This window comes from Pleurodeles waltl, chromosome 1_2 (assembly GCF_031143425.1).
Source record: "Pleurodeles waltl isolate 20211129_DDA chromosome 1_2, aPleWal1.hap1.20221129, whole genome shotgun sequence".
Taxonomy (NCBI): Eukaryota; Metazoa; Chordata; class Amphibia; order Caudata; family Salamandridae; genus Pleurodeles; species Pleurodeles waltl.
Window position 1 is genome coordinate 128,974,301 of NC_090437.1, and position 24,623 is coordinate 128,998,923.

General features: G+C 44.7%; 1 protein-coding gene across 4 annotated transcripts in view; it reads left to right on the forward strand.

The window, feature by feature from the left end:
• SH2D4A (SH2 domain containing 4A) overlaps positions 1 to 24,623 on the forward strand; it is a 988,680-nt gene that overhangs the window by 427,798 nt on the left and 536,259 nt on the right. For all 4 annotated transcript variants that reach the window (XM_069236815.1, XM_069236817.1, XM_069236814.1 and 1 more), the window contains one exon: positions 15,242 to 15,398. In XM_069236815.1, the coding sequence (XP_069092916.1) occupies positions 15,242 to 15,398 (157 nt within the window). The remainder of the gene's footprint in view (positions 1 to 15,241; positions 15,399 to 24,623) is intronic.

A 24,623-nucleotide genomic window follows, 5' to 3' on the forward strand; every position in this document is an offset into this window, starting at 1 on the left:
TGCGGGTGCTGCCTGCTTCTGAGAGGGCTCCTTGTCTTGCTCGACGCCCCCTCTGTCCCCAGACGCAATTGGCGACATCCTGGTCCCTCCTGGGCCACAGCAGCATCCAAAAACCCTAACCGCACGATTTGCAGCTAGCAAGGATTGTTGGCGGTCTTTCGGATGGAAAACACTTCTGCACGACTCTCCACGGCGTGGGGGATCCATCCTCCAAAGGGGAAGTCTCTAGCCCTTGTCGTTCCTGCAGAATCCTCAGCTTCTACTGTCCAGTAGCAGCTTCTTTGCACACACAGCTGGCATTTCCTGGGCATCTGCCCATCTCTGACTTGCTTGTGACTTTTGGACTTGGTCCCCTTGTTCCACAGGTACCCTCGACTGCAAAATCCATTGTTGTTGCATTGCTGGTTTGTGTCTTTCCTGCAGAATTCCCCTATCACGACTTCTATGTCCTTTGGGGAACTTTAGTGCACTTTGCACTCACTTTTCAGGGTCTTGGGGTGGGCTAATTTTCTAACCTTTACTATTTTCTAATAGTCCCAGCTACCCTCTACAAGGTCACATATGTTTGGGGTCCATTCGTGGTTCGCATTCCACTTTTGGAGTATATGGTTTGTGTTGCCCCTATCCCTATGTGTCCCCATTGCATCCTATTGTAACTATACATTGTTTGCACTGTTTTCTAAGACTATACTGCATATTTTTGGTATTGTGTACATATATCTTGTGTATATTGGCTATCCTCATACTGAGGGTACACTCTGAGATACTTTGGCATATTGTCATAAAAATAAAGTACCTTTATTTTTAGTATATCTGTGTATTGTGTTTTCTTATGATATTGTGCAAGTGACACTAGTGGTACTGTAGGAGCTTCACTCGTCTCCTAGTTCAGCCTAAGCTGCTCTGCTAAGCTACCATTATCTATCAGCCTAAGCTGCTAGACACCCTATACACTAATAAGGGATACCTGGGCCTGGTGCAAGGTGTAAGTACCCCTTGGTACTCACTACAAGCCAGTCCAGCCTCCTACACTGATGACTAAGTCAGAGTGAGAATAAGTGAGAGATTAAGACTGACTGCAGCAACTGTGAGCGAACCCCTCAAATCCTCCAAGTAAGTGAGCAAGTCTCATTCACTGGAATTCAAGCCAAGCATTACACCCCACCACTTTTTATGGTCACCAGCCACCACTGCACCCCACGTTATTAAATAGACCCCAAGCCCATGTCTTCAGCCCAGTGCCAGAAGACAGGCCTTTACAAAGCTGTGCCTGGGGTCCGATTTGAGTCTCTACTCCTTCACTGCTAGAGCAAGGCAACTTCTGTGGGCCTGCAGAAGCCTGTCTTGGGCACTTTCAGATACTGCTGGCCTGAAAATGGAGTTCACTCACAGGGCCACGCATCCCAGGCCAGTCCAAAGCTCTAGTCATGAACCCAGTTACAGCTTTCAATCCTGCCAGAGCATCGGATCCCTCCCCAGGCCTGCAGAACCATGCTCTGGGCACATTGCACCATAAAGAGGTTCTCTAGTGGAGCCCATGCCCAGGGACTGCACATTGCAAGCCTGCTGAAACTCTGGCCAGGGTCGGGTCTGAGCTTTCAAATCTGTCGGAACAAGAGAGCCCTCCTTAAGCTATTGCAGCCCGGACCATTAAACTGCACACCAGACCAGACCAGACCAGACCAATCTTGAGCTCTAATTGGGGGCCCAGTCAGACCTCTCAACCCTGTCAGCATAGCTGCCAAGTTTTGAGTTTGCATATATGTAACATTTTCATATTTTCACTCTGTTAACGAGTGACATTTGCTGGCCTTATGTGGACATTTTGAGTGACCCTATATAGAAAGCTCCATTGCTGACCTCCAGCAAAAGAATGCAGCACAGTGTTCTACAAGAAGAATTGTCTTCAGCACCATGAATCATGGCCAATTTTAGCACCAGGACTCCCAAGCGATTACTGCTTCCATGCCCCCTGCCATAACTGGCTCGCTTCAGGTCCTCTGGTGGCTGCACTGACACCCTCTAGACTCCAAACAAGCACAACTGCTGAGCCTTTCTGTGCAAGCACTAACAAGTGTAACAACCACATTTTCTGCAGGCACATTCAGGCTGTGGTGGTACTGGATACAGCTTTCTAAATGAGGTTGATTCCTTTTATTGAAACACAGTTTGCAGGTGTTGTGTATTGCTACTTTGGGGGTTATCAATCGAAAAGGTGTGCCTTCCTAATGTCACAAAGCAGTGCAATGACCATGTATGTCCATAAACCTCTTCACTAAATCTCTGTACATGTAGCTCAGGTTGTTTTATGCCATGCACTATCTAGTCTATATTTTGCAGGTGCATTCTGGTACTTGTAGTCGTGTTTATTTGAAAAATACAGGACTGTTTGATCCGTGAATTTTGAAAAAAATATTTTTTAATATTTGTAATTTGAACGCATCTAAGTACGATTCAATGATGATTTCCTTCTTAAACACTGTACTTTATATGCATTCCTGTTTATAAAGAAATGTATCTATGTATGGTAGTCACCTCAGTCCATTTCACACAACAAAGTTAATGAATGAAAAAAAGGAATGGGAAGCACAATGTCCAGATGATAGAATGAGGAGTTACCCTACACATATGATATTGTTCAATGCAGCATGTAAACTTTGCAGACAACTAAACTTGGTGCAGGAGGCACATGCTTTGAGTGTCTGCTGGCTGCAAGGGTGCGAAGTAATGGTCCAGCGTTTTCATTTTTTATGAGTCACTCATACATACTCTGTGACAGAGGTGATATTTTTTATTTGGATAAGCATTTCTTCAAAGGTGGCTCTTTGTATTATCACCCATCGGCCCAGCAGTAACTCGGATTGCTGTAATGGGCATGGTACAGACAATAAACAATCCATATGTCTGGCCTGATAGCTTAACAGTGCAACACATTCACATGCATGACTTCACCGAAGCATCCAACAATCAAAGTCACCGCCGATGCTGGTGTCCATGCCAGCATCTCCCTTTTCACCCCGAGCTCTGCAGGCCAACCCGGCATCTCTCGGGATGACAGCTTCCAATGGCTATAATAAGTTAAACTGCTTTGTTAAAGCGCCTAGAGCAGTGTCTAATTCTCGTGACTAATTTCAGAGCATGATGCAGGGTCGGGCACTGAAATGCGTTAGTCTGACTCACATTACAAAGCAATTGGCAAGACTGTGTCAGGGCAAGGGAGACCTCCTCCCCAGACATGCAAAACCCTGTTCTGGGAACCTCGGGCCTACTGGAGCTCTGACCAGAAGCTCAGTCTGAGCACTCAACCTTGACAGAACAAGGGAGCCCTGCCTCATCTCACAGAATCCCTTTTTAGGTACTTTGTTCCACAGCGGGCTGGAAATTAGAGCCCAGGCCTCTGGTTCAACATGCGGGGACTCATGGAGTTCTTCTCAGGACCCAGTTAGAGCTTTACAAAGAGACAAAGCCTCCCTGAATTGTGGAACCGTGTACTGTGTTGCAAGGTTCATCAGTGGTCGATGCCTGGTACCCAGGCCTTAAGCCTGTGTCCCAGGCCTACTAAAGTTCTGACTGGGAACTCTGTCAGTGCTTCCCAATATTCAGGAGTAGAGGAGCCCACACCTCACCTGCAGAGCTCCATCTGGGTACCTTGAATATCTTGGTTCCCTGGCTGAAGCCCAAGAATAACAGTGCTTAACCATAGGGACAACCACAAAGTTTGGATATCTCTTTGAATCATGCATTTCAATGGCAGGTGGATGTGACTTTTGTTGTAGTGGCCCTTAGTGCTGGGGAGGGTACCGAGGCTTTGGTTAGTTTCACAACTTGTGCCTTTAAAACACACATATATTTTATTAATTGTAATGTATTTAGCCAAGCCTGTTTTTAGTGCACTGTTTTGTATTTTTAATCAGCTCCCTCCTTCTAGGGAGACAGAGCACATACTGCACATTTCTATCAGCATTTAGCACAACACACATTCTATCTCTTTTCTAAGGCTTGTTAGTAGTATACATGATATGCCAGCTTGAATTGTTGTTTTAGGAGACAGTTCCTATCTTCAAGTTTGCAGCATGACATCAGGCCTACTTCCACAAACTGTGTAGGGTTTATTATATACACAACAGATAGGCTTAAGGAGGGCAGAGGGCATTCCCGTCATGACTATCTTGGGGCGTACATCATATTGCGGCCAGCTTTGTTGATCCTGACACTGGCTCTTCAGCCCCTGAGAGGATTACCATTCAAATAACAAGTAGACTCCTGCTATCTAACTCTGGTATTGGGTCGGGGTTCCTCCCTTAGATCAGGACCGACAGATGGGTTACTACTTCTATGCTGTCATACATAGGGGTTAAGCAGGAATAACAAGACTTTCTAGAACCTTACAAAATGGTGGGGTTATTTACCTCTTTCACATTAATTGTAATGATGATCACTGTATTATGTTTCATCTGCCTTATTATCGCAGCTCATCCTTTTCAGACTAGGATGCAATTGCTTCAATAAATATATTGAAATCCAGTTTGCATCTCTCGTCTTGGCTTGGCATGTGTGACTCTCTGAGTAACTCAGCGAAAGGAGTGTGATCTGTATCTACGACTTCCCTGAGGGGTCAGAGTGCCAGGTTTAGGTTGCCACAAATCACTTCTACCATAATCGGGGTGGGGTGAGATACTGCGGGCTAGCCAGGAGTTAGGCTGGCAGCTTCCAGATGGTTTGGGGTTGACTCAGTCTCCCACACTCTGTGGTGCTGCCGCCCTAAACATGCAGTCTTATTATCATAATAAGAGTGACAAGACACTTTCATCTTGCCCTTAAAATGCAGGCTGGGCACAGAGGAGCACACCAGGTTGGTACCTGCAGCCCCAATCCTGGAAGCCAGCTGGGGCTCTGGTGGGGGTCCAGTAAGAGTGTGTTGTCCCCGAGGAACCTAGGAGTCACTGCCAGACTTCTGTAAGGCTTCAATGGGTGCATGGTTATCGTTACCCAGGACAGGTAGTGGAATTCCAGTGCCCCTGTCCCAGGCCTGCAGGCAGGGCCCTCCAGTGGTCTCACTGGAAACCCAGTCAGAGCACTACTGTATGCCAGAGGTAGGAAATCCCACATGGTCTGAGGAACATTGTCTTGGGCATTTTGTTGCAGTTTTGCCAGCGAATGGACAGCAAATCAGACATACTAGAAAACTGACTGAGGACCCGGTGAGGACTCTTCACCCCCTAAGGTGATCCCTCCCCAGGCATGCAGAATCCAACCCGACATGATGGTGAATCCAGGGACCACATTCTGAGCCTGCTGGAGCTCTTTCCACCCCACTGGAGGAGGGGAAGCTTCCTTGGGCCAACAGAAGTGTACCCTAGGTAGCTTGGGAAACTAATCATGTCTGGTACCTGTCAGAGCTCTCAACCCTGCAGAAACTGGGAAGTTTTCCCAGGCCTGCAGATCCCCATCCAGGGTATGGAAGGATGCCTCAAGTCAGTGAAGGAACCCGACAGTCCCTGTCAAGCCTAAAATGAAACGCCACACCCTCTAAATTGGGAGTAGGATCTGTTGGAGCAGAATTCTGAATTTTGAGTCCTGGCCATAGATCAAAGTGTTCATTTCTTATGCAAAATATCAACAATGACAAGTTTCACCCAGCCTGAAGCATGATATGTGTCTCAGAGGTGTAATTTTTATACACCTCCAATATATAATTGATAGTAGATTGTGCTGCCCCGTAGTGTGCAGCCAGAACCTTTATAATGCATTTATGTATTTAAGCTTTTTTTAAATTGCTATGTTTAGTTATTTCAGAATGTGAAGAATCTTAGAGGATTATACAAAGCAAGCAGATAGAAGGAGGATGGGAAGTTAGACTCTGCTAGGAAGGTCTGTTGATATTGTCAGATACAGTCAGCTCACCAATGTATGGCTGAAATATTTTTTTAGCAGTTTAGGTTTCTGAAACTTCGGGACGATTTGTGACTGAATTTGGATTCAAAGTTAGTACCAGGAACATTCCAGAATCTTCAGGGAAAGGCCACAAAAGGTTTGAGATTGAAGGGTTGGTGGGTGATCAGATGATTGATATTTGACTGTCATAAACCTGTTTATTTCAGAAGCTGACTTCATAAAATATACAAACACGTGTAAGAATCACATTATTATACTTTAAAAACATGCACAACAATACAATACAAGTGTTAAAACCTCACTGTACAAAACGCCCAGATCCAAATTGCAATCACGCCTTTAAGTTCATGGTTCATTTCCTCAGTCTCCAGGCCACATCAAGAAGTCTGAAGACAATGTATCCTTAGGTGTCTGCCTTAAGAATCTCCATCAACCCATTTCTGAACGTTTCTAGCTCTTCAGTATGTCCTATTGTCAGCCAGTACACTACGGTTCTTAAATTTGCGAAATTAGATCATTTTAAGGCCCAAATCTAAGAAAAGAGGGAGTAGAGGAGTACTGTGATGCATTTGGAGGAAATATCTCCTTAACAGGTGAAACATTTATAATTTGGTTGCCCAAGATCTCAGCTCCATAAAGCGCAGCTGCTTGATCCTTTAATCTGTATAATTGGAAGAATGGTGGCACCAGTCTTTATATAGTGGCTTTGTGAATTTTTAGAACAATAGTTGCCCTGTGCCACACTACCAAACTGCTTTTGGTTATACAGTGTTAATATGCAGTGTAAATAAAGTTGGAGTGAGTACACAGCCCTGTCTGACTCCTCTTCATATGGCAATATGATCAGTCAATTCATACTCCCCCTTGCCCCCCTCCACCCCTCAACCCCCAATGACCATAGGCATACATATCAGTGTGGAGTCTCATTAATACTGATAACATGAAATGTGGCACACTCATAGTCTTTAAAACTGTCCTCAGCTCACACCCCGGTATAAGCTCAAAGGCAGTCGTCAGATTAACAAATGTCACATACAAATATTGTCTCAGAAGGATCACATACTCCCAGTGCCACATAGTAAAAGAAAAAACCTGGTCCATCATGCTAATTGTATTCCTAAATCCTGCTTGTAAAGGGGGGGGGGGTGGAATCTAGTTCTTTGCTATCCATTTGTGTACCCTGTCTAAAAGCTGTTTACAAACCACTTTTTGCACAGTGTCTAAAATACAAATTGATATACAGTTGGCAGTATCATTTGTCTTGCCCTTTTTCTTTTTATAAATTGGGACTATCTCTGCCCCTTTCCAAGTTGCTGCTATATGTGCACCTGCTGAAAATGGAATCAGAAAGCAAATTTATATAAGAAGTCCTGACCATAGGCTCAGAGTGATAAAGATCCACTGAGATCGGATTGGGCCCTGGGGCCTTTCTGGGCTTTCAGCACTCTTTAGCTTTAAGGGTGTCAGCAAGAGAGAATTTGATTGGCAAAGACTGATTAGTCTCCACAGCAGAAATGTTGTGTAATAGAGATGAGAAGCAATTACTATCGTCAAACTGAAAGACAGTATAAAGGTTGGAAAAACGGGAGAACCAAAACTGCAGTTGGATATAGTTATCCACACAGTTGTAATTGTGCAAATTACCATGCCCAATAATATGCCAGACTGTACAGTTGCCATTTTTCTTTGCCACCTCATGAAGAGTTTGCCTATTAGAGACTAATCAAATCCTGCTTGCTTGGAGCTGAGTATATTTGTAATGTTTCCTAGCTACTGCAGTTGTAGGTCTACTATATGATTTAACAGCTGTCATTAGATTGACTGGCGTTTTGCAGGCCTCATTAAACCAAGAGGCTTTTTTCTTTTCTTACCAAAACCTGTCTTAACAGCATTATAAAAACAACCTTTTAAACCTGGAAACAGTCAAGTGCAGAAGGAAAACTATTAACATAAATCTCCTAAAACACATGGTTTCCATATAGTATTTGCCAATTGAATTGTCCTACCATTGCTTCTGACTATTGGGTCAGTATTAGATACATTATCAGCTAGGTCCATATTACATATTATGGCATCAGTCAAGGTTAAATCAAGAGCATTGTTGTCACTGTTTTCTCTTATAATGATTTTTATGTCAAGGAGTAGAGTCTATGATTTAACAGACTCTCTCCACAACATGCCTGGCCTGGTTTAGACTTCAGAGGTACCTAGGTATTAATTATGATTTAATCTATTCTACTCCTCTAATTACTGCTGTTAATCAAATATTCCTCCCTAAGATCTGAAGGTGTTTTACTGTTGTATGTGTGTGATGTATGGTCAGGAATGCCAACTGTAGTGCTGTCACTGACCAAATCTCATCTGATTTGGACTCTAGTATAGTCAATCAATCAATCAATCAATCAACAGATTTGTTAAGCGCGCTACTCACCCGATAGGGTCTCAAGGCGCTGTGTGGAGGGGAAGAAAGGCGGGGTTGCTGAGTTAATGTTCAAAAAGCCATGTTTTTAGGTGTTTTCTGAAGGTCAAGAGATCCTGAGTTTTGGGTAGGTTAGTGGGGAGGGAGTTCCTGGTCTTGGAGGCAAGGTAGGAAAAGGATCTACCTCCGGAGGTCGTGCAAAGGATGCGGGGGACTGTGGTGAGGGAGAGGTCAGCGCATCGGGGGAGACGAGTGGGTGTGTGGAAGTTTACTCTTTCGTTGAGGTAGACTGGTCCAATGTTGTGGAGGGATTTGTGGGTGTGGATGAGGATTTTGAAAGAGATACTTTTGCTGATGGGTAGCCAGTGAAGGAGTCTGAGGTGGGCGGAGATGTGTTCGTGGCATGGGAGGTTCAGGGTGAGCTGTGCGGCTGCGTTCTGGATCCGCTGGAGTTTCTGTTGAAGCTTGACTGTGGTACCAGGGTAGAGGGCGTTCCCGTAGTCTAGTCTGCTGCTGATGAGTGCATGGGTGACGGTTTTCCTGGTTTCTATGGGGATCCTTTTGAAGGTCTTATGGAGCATGCGGACGGTGTTGAAACATGAGGAAGTTATAGAGTTGATTTGCTGGGTCATGGAGAGAAGAGTCTAAGATGATGCTGAGATTGCGTGCGTGGGTGGAGGGTGTTGGGGGTGGTCCTAGGGCGGTGGGTCACCAAGAGTCGTCCCATACTGTCCTGTTGGGGCCGAAGATAATGATTTCGGTTTTGTTGGAGCGGAGTTTGAGTTGGCTTGCTGTCATCCATTTGGCAGTGGCGAGGAGTCCGGTTTGGAGGTTTGTCTTGGCAGTGGTGGGGTTCCTGGTGAGGGAGATGACGAGCAGGATGTTGTCTGCGTAGGATATGATGGTGATTCCGTGGGGGCGAAAGGATGTTGGCGAGCGGGCCATGTAAATGTTGAAGAGGGTAGGGCTGAGGGAGGACCCTTGGGGAACCCCGCAGATGATCTTGGTTGCTGGGGACTGGAAGGGGGGGGAGGTGAACTTTCTGGGTTCTTTCGGAGAGGAAGGAGGTGAGCCAATCCAGGGCCTTGTGTCGGATTCCTGCGTTGAAGAGGCGTGTTCGGAGGATTTGGTGGCAGACAGTGTTGAAGGCTGCGGAGAGGTCCAGGAGGATGAGTGCGACAGTCTCGCCCTTGTCAACTCTGGTTCTGATGTCGTCAGTGCAGGCGATGAGGGCGGTCTCAGTGCTGTGGTTCTTGCGGAATCCAGACTGGGAGGTGTCGAGTGCGTTGTTTTCCTCAAGGAAGTGAGACAGACGGGGGTTCACTAGCTTCTCAGCGACCTTGGGGGGGAAGGGGAGAAGAGAAATTGGGCGGTAGTTCATGAGGTCATCCTGGTCTGCTTAGGGTTTTTTGAGGAGTGCGGTTACTGTGGCGTATTTCCAGGAGTTCGGGAAGGTGGCGGTGTCGAAGGAGCTGTTGATTACGGAGCTGAGCTGGGGGGCCATGATTGGGCTGAAGATGTGATGGGGGCAGGGGTCCGTGGGGGAGCCCGAGTGGATGTTTCGGTTTCTTCATCGTTGGTAGGGGCCCAGGTGTGCAGTTGGTTGGAGTGGGGGGGTGTTGTGTCGTCGGTCGTGTCGGCGGTGGCGATGGTGGGTGCAGGTGTTGTGAAGCTGTTGTGTATGTCTAGAATTTTGAGGTGGAAGTGGTTGGAGAGGGATTTGCATAGATTTTGTGTGTGAGTGGGGTCGGTGTTGCAGGATTTGGGTTTGGTGAGCTCTTTGATGATAGTAAAGAGTCCCTTGCTGTTATGTGAGTTACTATCTATGCGTTCTTTGTAGTAAGCTCTTTTGGTGTTTCTGGTGAGTTGGTGATGTTTGCATATGGTGGTTTTGAGTGTGGAGAAGTTGGATATGGAGGGTTCTTGTCACCAGGCTTTCTTGGTCTTGCAGCATTCACGCTTGGAGGCTTGAAGTTCAGTGGTGAACCAGGGGGCGGTCGTGATGTTGCGGGTGGTGTCGTTACTTTTCAGAGGGGAGAGAGAGTCTACGCAGGTTGTGACCCATTATGTGAGGTTGTGGGCGGCGACGTTGGGGTTGATGGCGAAGGGGGGGAGTTTGTGAGCGCTTGGCGAGCAAGTGTTCTGTGGGGAACGTGTCCCACTTACGGTATGGTGTGGTGTGCTTTCGGTAGTGGGTCGGGGGTTTCGTGAAGGAGAAGTGGACACAGTGGTGGTCGGTCCAGTAGAGTTTGGTGGTGTGTGTGAATGTTATGTGGTTGCTGGAGGTAAAGTTTGCATCTAGTGTGTCCTGCTGAGTGTGTGGGTGTGGTGACCAGTTGTTGAGGTCCTGGTGGTCTGTAAATGAGGGTTCCTCTGAGGGTGGTGCTGGTGTTTATGTGAACTAGGAAGTGTAGGTGCTCTGCGCTATCTGGAGTGTCATGGGTGTTGGTGGTGATCTTGATGGTGCTTTTATGTATGATGGTGATACCTCCTCCCGGTTTGTTTAGACGGTCTCTACGTGAGATTTTGTAGCCTTCTGGGATGGCTATGGCTATGTCGGGTTCAGATGATGGGTTCCTCCAAGTTTCTGTAAGGAAGGCGATGTCAGGGGAGTGTGTTGTGATCAGGTCCCAGAGCTAGATGGCGTGCTTGTGTATGGAGCGGGTGTTTAGGAGTATGCAGTTAAGGTGATTGCAGGGGCTGTTGTTGTTGTGGTGTGAGTTGGAGTTGTTGTAGCGCGTGTTGGTGTTGTGGGGTGTTTTAGTGTTGTTGTGGAGCGTGTTAGTGTTGTTGTGGAGCGTGTTAGTGTTGTTGTGGGGTGTGTTAGTGTTGTTGTGGGGTGTGTTAGTGTTGTTGTGGGGTGTGTTAGTGTTGTTGTGGGGCGTGCTAGTGTTGTGGGGCGTTTTAGTGTTGTTGTGGAATGTGTTAGTGTTGTTGTGGGGTGCGTTAGTGTTGTGGGGCGTGTTAGTGTTGTTGTGGGGCGTGTTATGGTTGGTGTGTGGTGTGTTAGAGTCGGTGTGGAGCGTTTTGGTGTAGTTGGTGTTTGTGGGGGTGCAGGAGAAATGGCATGTGAAGGGTCCTTGTGTGTGCTTGGGGTTGGCTTGGGCGCAGGCAAGGTGTTGACCTGGGTTGAGGACGTGGAGTTTAGTGGAGGAGTAATGTTGCCTATGGGGGTCGGGCAGTGAGGGCCAGGGGGACTGGTGCTGGGTGCGGTCCAGGCGCGGAAGGGCACAGACAGACTTGCCTCTGGCGCACCCTCTGTGCGCGACCACGCAGCGGCCACCATTAAGAGGGGGAGGTGAGAGGGTGGAGCAGCTGGGAGGCGGGAGGGAGGGCCAATGGGTGTGCGAGGGGGGCGGGGACGCAAGGGACACAGCGGCAGGAGAAATGGGACCGGCGAGAGCTGGCAGAAACAGACGGACACAGGAAACAACAAGCGGAATGCAGAGGGGGCACAGGGGCAGAGACACAATGCTAAAATGCACAATGGGGAAAAGAATACAGTGCAGGCAGCGGAAAATGCTATTATTTAACTAAACGCAATCGGAAAAAACTAAAACGAAAAATGCACAAACAAGAGAAAATACTTAAAACAACAGGATATGTCTATCACTAGGCACCAGGGACGAGGCGCAGGTGGGTGCCTGTGGGTGGTGGAGGGCCTCGAACTTCAGTCCAGGCGGCAGTTGGCGGGGTCAGGGGCATGGGGGCAGGCTGGTGGAGCCAAGTGGACTCCTGGCCACAACCAGGTCAGGGAGACACACGGGGCTCCGCGCAGCGTGCGCCATTAAGAGGGGGAGGGTGGAGCAGCTGCGAGGTGGGAGGGAGGGCCAAAGGGTGTGTGCGAGGGGGGCGGGGCCGCAGGGGACGCAGCAGCAGGTGAAATGGGACCGGCGAGAGCCGGCAGAAATGGGGTACACAGGAAATAACAAGCGGAATGCAGAGGGGGCACAGGGGCAGAGACACAATGCTAAAATACACCATGGGGCAAAGAAAACAAGAATACAGTGCAGGCAGTGGAAAATGCTATTATTTAACTAAACGCAGTCGAAAAAACAAAAACGAAAAATGCACAAACAAGAGAAAATACTTAAAACAACAGGATATGCCTACCACTAGGCACCAGGGATGAGGCGCAGGCAGGTGCCTTCGGGTGGTGGATGGCCTCGAACTTCAGTCCAGGCAGCAGTCGGCGGGGTCAGGGGCATGGGGGCAGGCTGGTGGAGCCAAGTGGACTCCTGGCCAGAACCAGGTCAGGGAGTCACACGCCATGACACACCTCATACCCATAACTTCATCCTGTAGGTAAGTCAGGGAGCTTAAACAGTCTTAAGGTTTGAAAGTGATGTTAAGGTACCTGTCAATATTGGTGTGACACCTGTCAGTATTTTCTGTTAAGTGATCCTCCAAAATATGTAGAGTCAGTGACTCAATGTACCAAGGTGCTGAATCGTTATAAACATTATACAAAAGCACAAATAACCAATTTGCTGATTTCATTTTTGTTGCTAAAATGTTAGGTGCCAAAATGTCTACCTTAAGGACTTACCCAAATGAGTAAGCTACTAGATGGCTGATCGGCTGGTGAAGGTTGAGCCTCCGCACAAAACATTAGATAACCTGCTGTCTGCGGGGGATTATACACCCACATTTTTAGCAAGATGGAAATATGATTATTTTTTATTATTTATAATCTCTCCCCATAGTGGATAATTAAGTTTAGAATTTAGGCTTGCCAAATTCCATGAGAATACTCACATTTGTGTAAGACCAATGTTTATTAGAGGGGTATACTCAGTGCTCAAAGTTGGGCCTGACTTTATGGGTGACATACCATCAGTTGTGAGTCTAAAACCTCTGGATTACTAGAAGATTCCAATCTGGTGTCAATTATGTCATTTCAACTTCTGGCCCTCCCTTCAAACATATAATTAATTTATTTTATTTTCCTAAATGGACACCTTATAAATGATAAAATATGAGGACTAAGTCACTTAGTTCAATCAAAGATAATCAATGTACATGAACACAGTAGTCAATGTGTGAAACCTTTCATCAACAAACATTCTTGCCCAGGAATTTTCCTGATCTACCCATTCCTACAAAAATGTCCATCACAGACTAATATGCTCATCACATTACAAGTTTTTTCTGACAGTGAATGTAACATTATGTAAAGATGTACTTTTACTCATACGAAGAAGTGGTCAGTGACTTCTTGACATACATCAATTCCTTCCTCTTCACCACTGTCACCTTCATTTGCAATTTCAAAATCCCTACCCTGTGGCTCTTCATGGTCTCCTTCCTCTGCGATGTATGGGATGTTCTGTCGAAGGTCTACGTTGTGCAACATGCAGCAGGCCACAGTGATTTGGCACACCTTGAGTGAGTAGAGAAGGGTTACACCCATCTTTTCCAGACAGAGAAATCTGGCATTCAAGAGCCAAAAGCCCACTCCACTGGCCTCCATTTTCTTCCAAGGGCCTCAATGAAGTAGACTTCACCTGGCATTGTTTATTTCAAATGTCACAGTTTGCTCCTGTCCAAGGATAGAGGGACCTCCTCCCTGATGTCACTAAGGCTGAATCAGCGTTTCTTGCAGGTTTGAATCCAGACTATCATTTAGAAACTGAATAAGTTACACTTAGGCCCTGATTTAGATGTTGGCCGAGGGGTTACTCCGTCAACAGTGACGGATATCCCGTCTGCCGAAATCTAACTACCATTCTTTTCCATGGTATTGAAATTTTGGCAGACGGGATATCGTCACTGTAGTAACGGAGTAACTCCTCCCGAGATCTAAATCAGGCCTTTAGTCTTGTAATTGTCTTTTCACTTCCCCATCCTTAATTTTGCTGTGGAAAGGGATCTTAGTGCTGGACTGGTAGTTCGTCATTATCCTCACATCTGCAGATGTTTTTTTCATGAGAAATAATGCCTTATTTTTGCACTGAATCTAGGTGGTGGGCAGAATCCTTCATTTTGGTGGAGCAAGATTTGTTTTCATCATATATTTTGACAAAGAGTAAAATAGTAGATAAAGAAAAGGGTGAAAGAGAAGTAAGGAAATGAAAGATATGTATTGACAGAGGTAGAAGTGGGGGCTGGTCGGTAGAAAGATGCAGGTGGTGGCAGCCATGAAAGTATACAAAAAAGTGATGAACGGAACGCTTGTATTCATCTCATCCACTAGTATTTACTCACAACCGCATCTCAGTCCATTATCATTTTCCAATCATGCCACCTCGGTTTGGACACAGCCATATGCAAATAAGTCTTGACCCTGCTCTTATGGGAACAGTCTAGCCTGAACTACCAGGCCCTCCCTCCACTGGAACACAAGCAACCTAGGACCGGTTTTGCACTGTTCAGGGCTCTACAGTCAGCTATAGTTTATTTTGTTGCATATTTGAGTGTGCTGGCACCCACAGCATTTGTGTGAACTCTTGAACTTTGGGTCCGAGCTGATTCTTTTTTAAATCAAGCACATGCCTTAATGAAGATGTACAGAGCTGTTTTAGGAGATCTTGAAAGGCCCCAGGTTGGAGGAAGGTGTTTATCGGGTTTGATGAGTTCTCACAATGCAAAGGGAAAGATGTTTGGCACATGAGTTTGCAGGGCTCCATCAGTACATTGGTGAAGGTTATCTAGTTTCAGCCATCAACTCGTCTGTCACAAGAGGCATGAATGATGTGAAGACAGACTGGAGCAATGGCGTGCCATTTTTCTGTGAAAAGGGGACCTGTGCAGTGTGCGAGGCTTGAGCAAACCTTTGCAGGCCATATGCACGAGTGTCATTGTGAATTGGATTATTAACTTTATTTTGTTTTTTTGCATATAATTTTGGAACCAAATGAACTTTGGTTTGGTCATCTCTTTATATAGCTCTATTGTAAAAGTAGACTATGCATATTTGTATTTCAGCCAACAAGTCATCAGTGAAGTGGCTAATCGGAGCAGATAATGAAGTATGGGTGTGGGTGATGGGTGAGCACCCTTCTGACAAGCCATATGATATACTCTGTGAGGAAATTATCAAGGGGCGAGAAGAGGAACAAGCACAAGCCAGTGTCGATCAAAGGTATTTAATGTCAGTAATTTGATATTAACCATCTTAATAAAAAGAAAAAGTACAACTTTATACAGGCGTTTTTAAAACTAAAGTATATCCGGTTTTATGTTTTTTAGTTTAATAGTCATGTAGGAGAAAAATGTTACAATTGTGCTACAATATTTACAATAATGCAGGCAATCAAACCACATTCCGTACAGCTGAACTCTAGTATATCTCCTAGGCAAATAGTTAAATTGAGTTCAATTGAAAGAAATCGCCATTTTTATTGGCGCTGTTAGAAGGTTCCTTTAATCTTGTCTTAAACCTGTGTCCTATTGCCTCCTATTATAACTTCCAAAGGCTTTAAGTTCTAGGGGAAACTTAGTTGTAAAGCTGAAACTTAAATGATTTGACTGAAAGGAATACCAGGAGCGGAATCTCCAGTTTAATTAGACTCAACACAGAAAACCTCATCCAGCCCAAATACGGAAGGGATTGACTGGCAGAGGCTGGGCTGGGCCACCCCCCTGACATCTTCCCTGCAATTATTGGTTTGGGCATCTAAGCCTTAAACAGGTACTTTTTACTCTTTTTTGATTTTTTGTAGCAGGGTTTTAACTTTCTCTCTTTGAATACTCTGTAAAACAGCCCTTCAGCACTGCGGGAGGTCATCTTTTTGGCTCATTTCTGCTACAGGTACATAGTGTTTATTTTACTTAGTCTTATTACTTTTATCAGTGAGGAACACTGTATTTTTAGCACAATTACTTTCCTTCTTTTTGGTAGGATCAAATAATTATCGAGAATGGGTAAAAGGAAGCAATACAGTATTAAAGATACTCCCTCCCAGAAAGATCACTCAACAATATTAAAATTCATTTCAGGAGCTATGGGGGCAATTGATAAACAAATTACTAATGTTAAGGAAAGGATTTTAACTCGATCTTCGGATCCTCCCCATTTCTCCCCACCAGCAAAATTGACTAATTTCCCGGTAACTGGACCTCAAACTAGAGGTAAGAATGGATGTATCCAAGATATAACCGATTTTATTTCAGATGACGGTGACCATCCACCCTCTCCCAAACGTTTAAGGAAACCCAAATTAGTTAATAAGGACAAAGCCTCCAGTCAAGAGCCACTTGATAAGATTAGACGCGGTAATCCTGGACCTTCACTCATTGAATCTACTCAATACGCACATATCGTCTGCGAGAATACAAAACTTGGTCATAGGAATGTACAACCCATAGTCAATACGGAAATCAATCCCTTAGAGACTATTAACTCCTTGAAACATCTAGTCAGGCCCTTTTTTGACCAAATGATTGAATGCTTAACACGACTGGAGGAAAACGTGGAGACAATGATTAATTTAATGAAGGCTCAGTTTGCAAGTGTAACAGCCGTCACCACCCAACATTGTGACGATTCAGATCCAAACAGTAACCCCTTACCAGTGCATAAACAACCACCACATACGCATCAGCCCATCCAAAGACATGTAGATTTATGCCCTTCACTGGTTAGTATCAGTAGTTCCCCACGTCAAAAAGCACGGCTAAACAGAGGGGAAACATTGACCAGCCTGAAACTTTCCCGGAATTCTTTTTCAACATCAAGAGATATATTAGATCTGCCACCAGCGGCAACTCCCTATGTGATAGTCCTGGCAAACGTCCCCACCCTTTCTGGGGACTACAGGGAATCATGGACAGCGTTGAGGAATAAATCCTTGAACTGGATTGGAACCCGTATGAAATCTGGCATGACAGAAGTTCTCTTTGAGGATATTAAAATGGTTAGGAGGGTAAAATGGGTGGGAAAGAGCCAGAAGTTATTTAGGGGTGTCTGTGTGGTACTCTCTTTTAAATCTCCGAAACTGGTCGAAGACATTCTGAGCTACCTAAGCCCGCAGCAGATTACGGACTATGGCACTATATTGTTGTCTTTGGATTTCTTTTATACGCACAACATTGACCAGGTCTATCCCGGTCCTAATTCTGAGAAACAAACAACTAGGCTGGAGAGATATTACTCGATCCCAACCAAAAATAGATTTCATGCTCTTTCTCTGGAAGGCGTCGATTGACTACCATTTGATCAGGAAGTGGGTGGGCCTATGACTATTACGCTATTCGAAGTTTCTGATCCACTAAAGGGTGGGCATTGTTTGGTGGAGAGTAATGGAGATGAACAGACAGAGATGGAAGTTGAATCGAGTCAACTTGTCAATAATGAAGCGCCAACAAGTGGACTTCCCATCCAATTAAAAGACACAGCAACCAAACAGTCTTCAGCGGGGCAAGGTACTAAAACCCAGGGAGAGGACTTCTCATTTTTATTTTGGAATGTGGCAGGCCTGCGCTCGAAAATTAAGAATGAAGACTGGTTAGAATATATTCGATCCTTTTCCTGGGTGAGTTTACAAGAGACTTGGTCCGTGGACCCTATCCACATAAACAGTTTTAGGACATTTCATACCCCCGCCGTTCCTTGCTCACGGGGCAGGGCAAAAGGTGGGTTGTGTACTTTCATCTCTAACAAGTTCAATTTAATTAAGGATGTCAGATTAATTTCTAATTCATTTTATCAACTAATCACATGTGAACTAAAAATCATCGCACGAATGGTGATCATTAACTTTTATAATAACGTTCCTCAACAAAGTATTTTTTCTGTTCTCAAGCTGTTGCAGGAAGATCTGGACCGAGCATGCAACTCAGTGCACAATGAGACTTTTATTGTGTGTGGGGGGGGACTTTAATACACATTTGTGTCCTCAATCCGTGGAAAATGTTTGCTTTTTTGGCACGGGTGGAGATGATGACTCATACCATTTTACGCATAATTATTATGGTAATTTGTTGAATGAAACGTTGTTTACATTTGATCTCCTTTTGTGCAATTGTTTAAATCACTGTAAATCACAGTTAAAACCCACATTCAATGGCAGACATGCTAACACAATAATTGATTTTATACTATTATCCAATAATTTTACTTCTTATGTGTCTGAATATAAAATTCAAGATGCTTTGTTCAGCGATCACTACCCCCAAAGCTTAAGCCTTGAACTCCCTCAAGTCATCACCAAATATAAGGAACCAACGGAGAAGGTAGAGAATATAGAATTGGGAACAAGAAATGGTTACACTATTCGCTGGTCACAGCTTGAGCCTACGCAGTTCATGAAACAATTAATGAGCAAACTCTCTAAAGAGTTTGAAATTTGTCTTTCAGACAACATTTGCCCGCAGGCTTGCATTAACGCTTTCACTGCAATTACTACCGGAATCAAAGACTCCCTCACAGTTAGCTTTGGTAAATCTAGAGCTTATGTAGGCAAAAGATGGTTTGATAGTGAATGTACTCAAGCCTATAAAAATCTTAAACAGTGCTTACATAGACAAAATCCTGACAAACATGGCATCAGCCTTCGGAGGAAGGAGTATAAAAAGGCTTTAAAAACAAGAAAACAGAACCTAAAAAACGAGGCTTGGCATTCTCTTCATGAAGCAAGCCTTCAGAATGACAACGTTAAATTTTGGAAAATTGTAAACTCTCCTCTTCTGTGTGATGGAACGTTACCAACAATCGAAATAGCCATTACTGAATAGGATTGGGTTTCTTTTTTCTCTAGTATATATTCCACTAAAGATGTGGTCTTGGAACCAAACCCTCTGAGTCCAGTTTCCCAATCTATTTTTCTACCATTTAGCCCAGTGGTTCCCAACCTGTGGTCCGGGGACCCCTGGGGGTCCGCGAAGCCTTCTCAGGGGGTCCGCGAGAGCCTAGAAAATTAAAAAATATTAACAAATATTGACAAATTAGGTCCCCAGCTTCCAGTAATGACTCAGGCGGGGGTCCCCGGATTCCCATGATGATTCCGTGGGGGTCCCTGGGTTCCATTAATGTTAAAGTGGGGGTCCACAGAAACCAAAAGGTTGGGAATCACTGATTTAGCCTAAAAGAAGTTACAGACGCAATTAACGCTATTAAAAGCGGGAAAGCGCCAGGCCCAGATAGAGTCCCAATTGATATCTGTAAGTCGAACATTTCACTTTGGGGCCCACTATTAACTCAAGTTTTACGTGACTGCTGTGCCACAGTCTTTATACCAACCTGGGCCGTGTCCATCATTGTTCCTATCTTTAAAAAGGGAGATCGTCAAAATCCTGCATGCTACCGCCCAATCTCTCTGCTTGATACTCTTGCAAAGATTGCTGGACGAATTGTTTTAAACAGGCTACGAGATTGGACAGAAGAAAATAATATCCTTTCGGACTTGCAATATGGCTTTAGAGCTGGGATGGGACTATGGAGCAGGCTCTGAACTTAGAATCTTATACTCGGTAAATATATGAGGGCCAAGGCCGGAGCCTTATACCTAGTGTTTGTCGACCTGACTTAAGCATTTGACTGCGTGGTCCATAGTAAAATATGGCCTATCTTATTGGACATGGGGGTAGACTTACTATTCACTTTATTAGGGAACTATATGCCGGAGTTAAAGCCAAGGTGCGTTATGGGCTTCAGGGTGAATGCACCTCAGCCTTTCCCATTGTACGGCAAGGCTGTGTACTAGCTACTACTACTACTGTTTGCTTTATATATTAATAAATTAGAGGGGGTATTATCTGATGCTTGCAGTGACCTCCCACAAGTTGGTTCTCGAGAGATCCCAGCACTCCTGTACGTGGATGACGCCGTTTTGATGGCCCGCACCCCAGTAGCATTGCAGAGGCTACTTATAACCTTTGATAAGTATATGGAAGCCTTAGGTCTCAGAATTAACCATTCTAAAACCTTCTCGATGACATGTGGTAGAATTTCTATAAAGAAGCCCCAGATCATGCTAAATGGTATGAAACTAGATGATACAGGAACCTTTTCATACTTAGGCATTACGTTTGATAATGAAGGGACATGGTCACAAGCCATAAAATCGAGGAAGCTGTCACTCACTAAAACTATCATGGATATAAAAAAAAAATTGAAAAAGGTTGGTAGAGCGACCCCCAAGGATATGATGATATTGTACAATGCAAAATGTGTTTCTGTTGCATTGTACGGGGCAGGACTCTGGGGCTATAGGAACTGCAATATCCTACAGCTAGTTGAAAACAATTTTTTTAAGTTTATTTTAAGTGCTCCAAAATCTACCCCTACACTGGCATGCCATATGGAATTGGGGGTATCATACCTTACAGATTTAATTTGTACCCAACCAATCCTATTATGGCATAAAGTATGGACTTCTGATTCTGCTAGGCTGAAAAGGGCCATCATAGAAGATGAATTGACATTATCGTATCCGCTGAAAATTCCTTGGCTAAACTATATAAAGACTTTTTTTTATAGAGCTGGGCTATCCTGAGTTATATTCCACCCCGGCAAAACTGGAAACAATTTCCAGGAAGGAACTGAAATATATCAGTCTTACTCACCTGGCCGATTTAAGATGGGCCACTGAGGTAAAGAAACCCAGCGTAATGAGGAATTTCATGTTGCAACAAACAGATGGCATGGAACCATATTTGAGTAATGTACTGAATCCAAGGCATCGGTTTGTCCTTATGCGCCTAAGATTAGAGATTTTCCATTGTCTTGTTAGCTTCCCGAGTATTAATCATTGGACCCCTGTTTTGGTAAAATGTCCTTGTGACTTAGTGTCTGATCAAAGTACAATACACATTCTCTTTTTTTGTAAATTTTATGCAGACTTAAGGAAAGCGTTTGTGATCCCATTTTTAAAATCAATGCATTTTAAACAATGTCGCCCTGCCTTCAATTACCTCCTGTCCCTACCATCAATTATGATTTGCAATGGAAATGCTTTATTTTTATGTGCAGTGATGAAGGCTAGACTACATCATCAGCTAACCTAGATAGGGTCTTGTTATTTGTATAAATTTTAAATGTATTTTATTAATGATAACCGCTTTTGTTTTAAAACATACTCTTATATTGATTTTATCTGTCATGTTTTTGAACTGTGGTTTTTATGAGAAGTTATTTAATTCCTTACAACGTAATCTCGCTACACGGTCCTTTTAGGTATGGTTTGACTTATTTGTGTTCTCTTATCATTTTAAACATTGAGTGATGTTTTTAACATGAATTATCTGCTTTTATGATTGTTGTATTCAATCGACTAAAGTATTTTTGATGATGATGACTGGTTAATATCTGTTTATTGATCATGTGAATGTTTAACCTATTAATTCTTAATAAAGAATGAGACTACTCCGTGCTTCCAAGCTAACTGGTTAAGTGGCCTGCAGTGGTTGACGTTAAACTTTCTAGAAGTAAAATTGGTGTTCAGGCACACAAGGTTTATCAATAACAGGTCTGTGATTCACTTAGATGTTCAGCACTTCACTGAACATATCAGCTTGTATCTACACTTCACTGACAGATGAGTGTAACCTGCTAAATCCCCTTGGTGATTGTCTTTAGAGAATTGCAGGTATTTCTCTCTATGTGTGGATCATAAGCTTTTGTTAATTAAGCCTGTTCCCTTTGTACACACTGCCCATCTCTACTACCGATTTGATGATTTAAAGATGTTAAGGATCAGCCCCACTGGGGTCAGCAAGAGCCCTGATGGAGCACCAAGAAGATGAAACAACTTGACTATGTAGATGTAATAAAAGTTGTACAATGTTTCCTGTAGGGAAAACAAACTGTGGAATGTCCCTAAGAACAATGTTCATCCATACTCTGTTCCTTACCAGATGGAAAACAAGCAGAGGACCTGGCCTTTTTCTTACATACTGGTCAGCTTATTGGTCCATGGCTGCTCAGCACTTACATGAGGACTGAAAGTGGGCCAGACGTCTCACCCAGAGGCCCCAACCAAAACCTGAGGACCAGGGTATGTGTGGCTGCTGGTTGCTGCGTGTGAGCTTGACATAACAGTCTGTTGGCAGAGACATGGGGCGGGTAACCCAGCTGCTAGGCCTGCACCCGGACTTGGAAAGGGCCTGATGTAAAGGAATGCCTTCTCTTAATGAAACACTCCTTCACCCAGCATGAGTCTAGGGACCCAAATTGTAGTGCATTCCGAGGCTTGGGATCTAAAGGCCCTGCAACCTGGGCCCTGTGCACCCTAACCAGGTGTATCTGGGTTTCAAACAACTGAGAAGTGACTCATCTTGGGTGGCAGGACAGCCTGGAGAGGAGACAGTGAGGTCCATGAGGAAAACCCACCTCATTTGGACAGAAAGACTGTGCCACTTAAAGTCCCTGGGTGTGAACCTCAATGGTTACATGTTGTTCTCAATGGGCAGGCATAGGACCTATCTGGTCACTCAGCTTTTCATGAACACACTCCAGTGCTTGTTGCATGAGTCACTTTGATGGTGGAGAAATCTGGCTCTTCTTCACCGGAGACATCTAAGACCATGGGATCCAACCCACTGACATAGCTCAGGGCCTCCATCTGAGCAGGTGGCTTGACATAAAGGGGTCGAGCCCTAGCTCCTGCTAGCTGTGGCCGGTGATGGACAGCCAATGTGCTGGTAGAGCAACCCTCCCTTGATGTCAGGTACCTGGCTGCCTGTTCATATGTGATTGGGCATCAGTTTGAAGGTTTGTGTGGTCTTGCCTGGGCATCTGTGTTTCAACACTGATGTCAGGTGACAACGCTGCCTGCTCCTGCTGCTGTTAGAGATCCTTGCCTGTCTGGTGATACTGGTGCAGCTTCTAGCCCAAGTCCCTGGAATCTTTTTTTGAACTGCTGAATTTGATTCCCTGAGATGAATCCTGACATGCTTCTGGATTGTCGCAATGTGCTGGTAGGAGGTGTGATGCTACTTTCCTACTGTCTCCCCTGCACATGCACATTGAGTTGCTGTTCTTTGCTGCATTGTGACTCATTTTGGGACAGTTCCAGAATATAGCAGGAGCTGTCACAGGGGCTTTGCTTCCTTTGTTCCCCATGGTCAGACCTTGGTTGCCCTGGTTGCCTGTTACAGAAACGACAGCCCTGGTACTGATATGTCATTGACATGCCTTGCCTACTTCTCATAGGGAGGGCTGGCACCCATATCCCCAACTGCACCCTCTAGGACTCCTGGCTGCATGCCACATATGGGTGTTTGTGATGTCCCATAGCTGCCTGTGTACATCACCTTGGGTGCCACCCCTCCCCCCCCAATCCTTTAGTGACTGGAGAGTCCCAGGCTGCCAGTGAGAGGTGGGACTCTGGCCTGAGGAATATCACCTCCATGTATCAGCATGCTGCATGAAATGGGGTCCCCCACTATAGACCTGCACCTAGTGCAGGATGGAGGGAACATTCTCTTTTTCTGCAAATCACTACAATGACCAGGGGCTTGGTCTCCCTGGTCTAGGGCTACAGGCTCCACCTGTAACTATCTTTCCTTTCCAGGGTTCTATGTCGCCCAACTGGGGAAGATTCTCATGCTCCTCAGGACTGGAAATATTGAAGAAGCCCCAGTCATAGAGGGGTGAAGTGTGCGCAGCAGAGCCTTTTGCTCCTGAGCCAGGGCTCCATGCCAGAGACACCTAAAATGCTGAAAGGACATGTAAGAGGTAATCAGCACCCTGCATTGTGCCTGTAAAGTTTTTTAATTAATACACGTTTTAAAACAATTTTGGATGTCCCACGGGTGGCGGCGGTGGCTAGAAGGCTGGGAGAGGGGCCAGGTTGGGGAATTATGAAGTGGAGTGGCTTGGATCAGTCTGAAATTTTAACTGAGTCAAGGTCCCATGGCATTGAATACCATAGCTAACTAAAGTCTAGAAATCTGTTCTAGATTATATATCCTGTATGAGCACTAATAACAATAAAACCACAAATACAATTTTTGTCTGAACTAGTCAAGGGGTAAAACCTTACATTATATCCAGCAGAGAGTTACATGGCATCAGGTATGAACAGTGACTGTGTTCTCTTGAACCTATAAACTGGAAATCACAAAAATATTGCTTGGACAAGTTTCTAGATGTTACATATTAGACCTAGAGACCCGCCTAGACTGCTGGTGTGTTTTTTTTAAAGTTTTAACAAGCATAAGTAAAAACAATTTAAATAAATCCTCCAGGCTAAGTGAGGGGAAAAAAATGGAAACTGGCCCAACCTACGTTCCACCGCATTTTGTTAAAAAAAATTACATTGTCCCATTGAAATTGAAAACTTAAAAAGGGCACAGCTCTTCTTAAAACCCATGTCCTGAGGTTAGATACATGTCCTACAGATCGCTTCCAGGTCTTCTAAGGTAT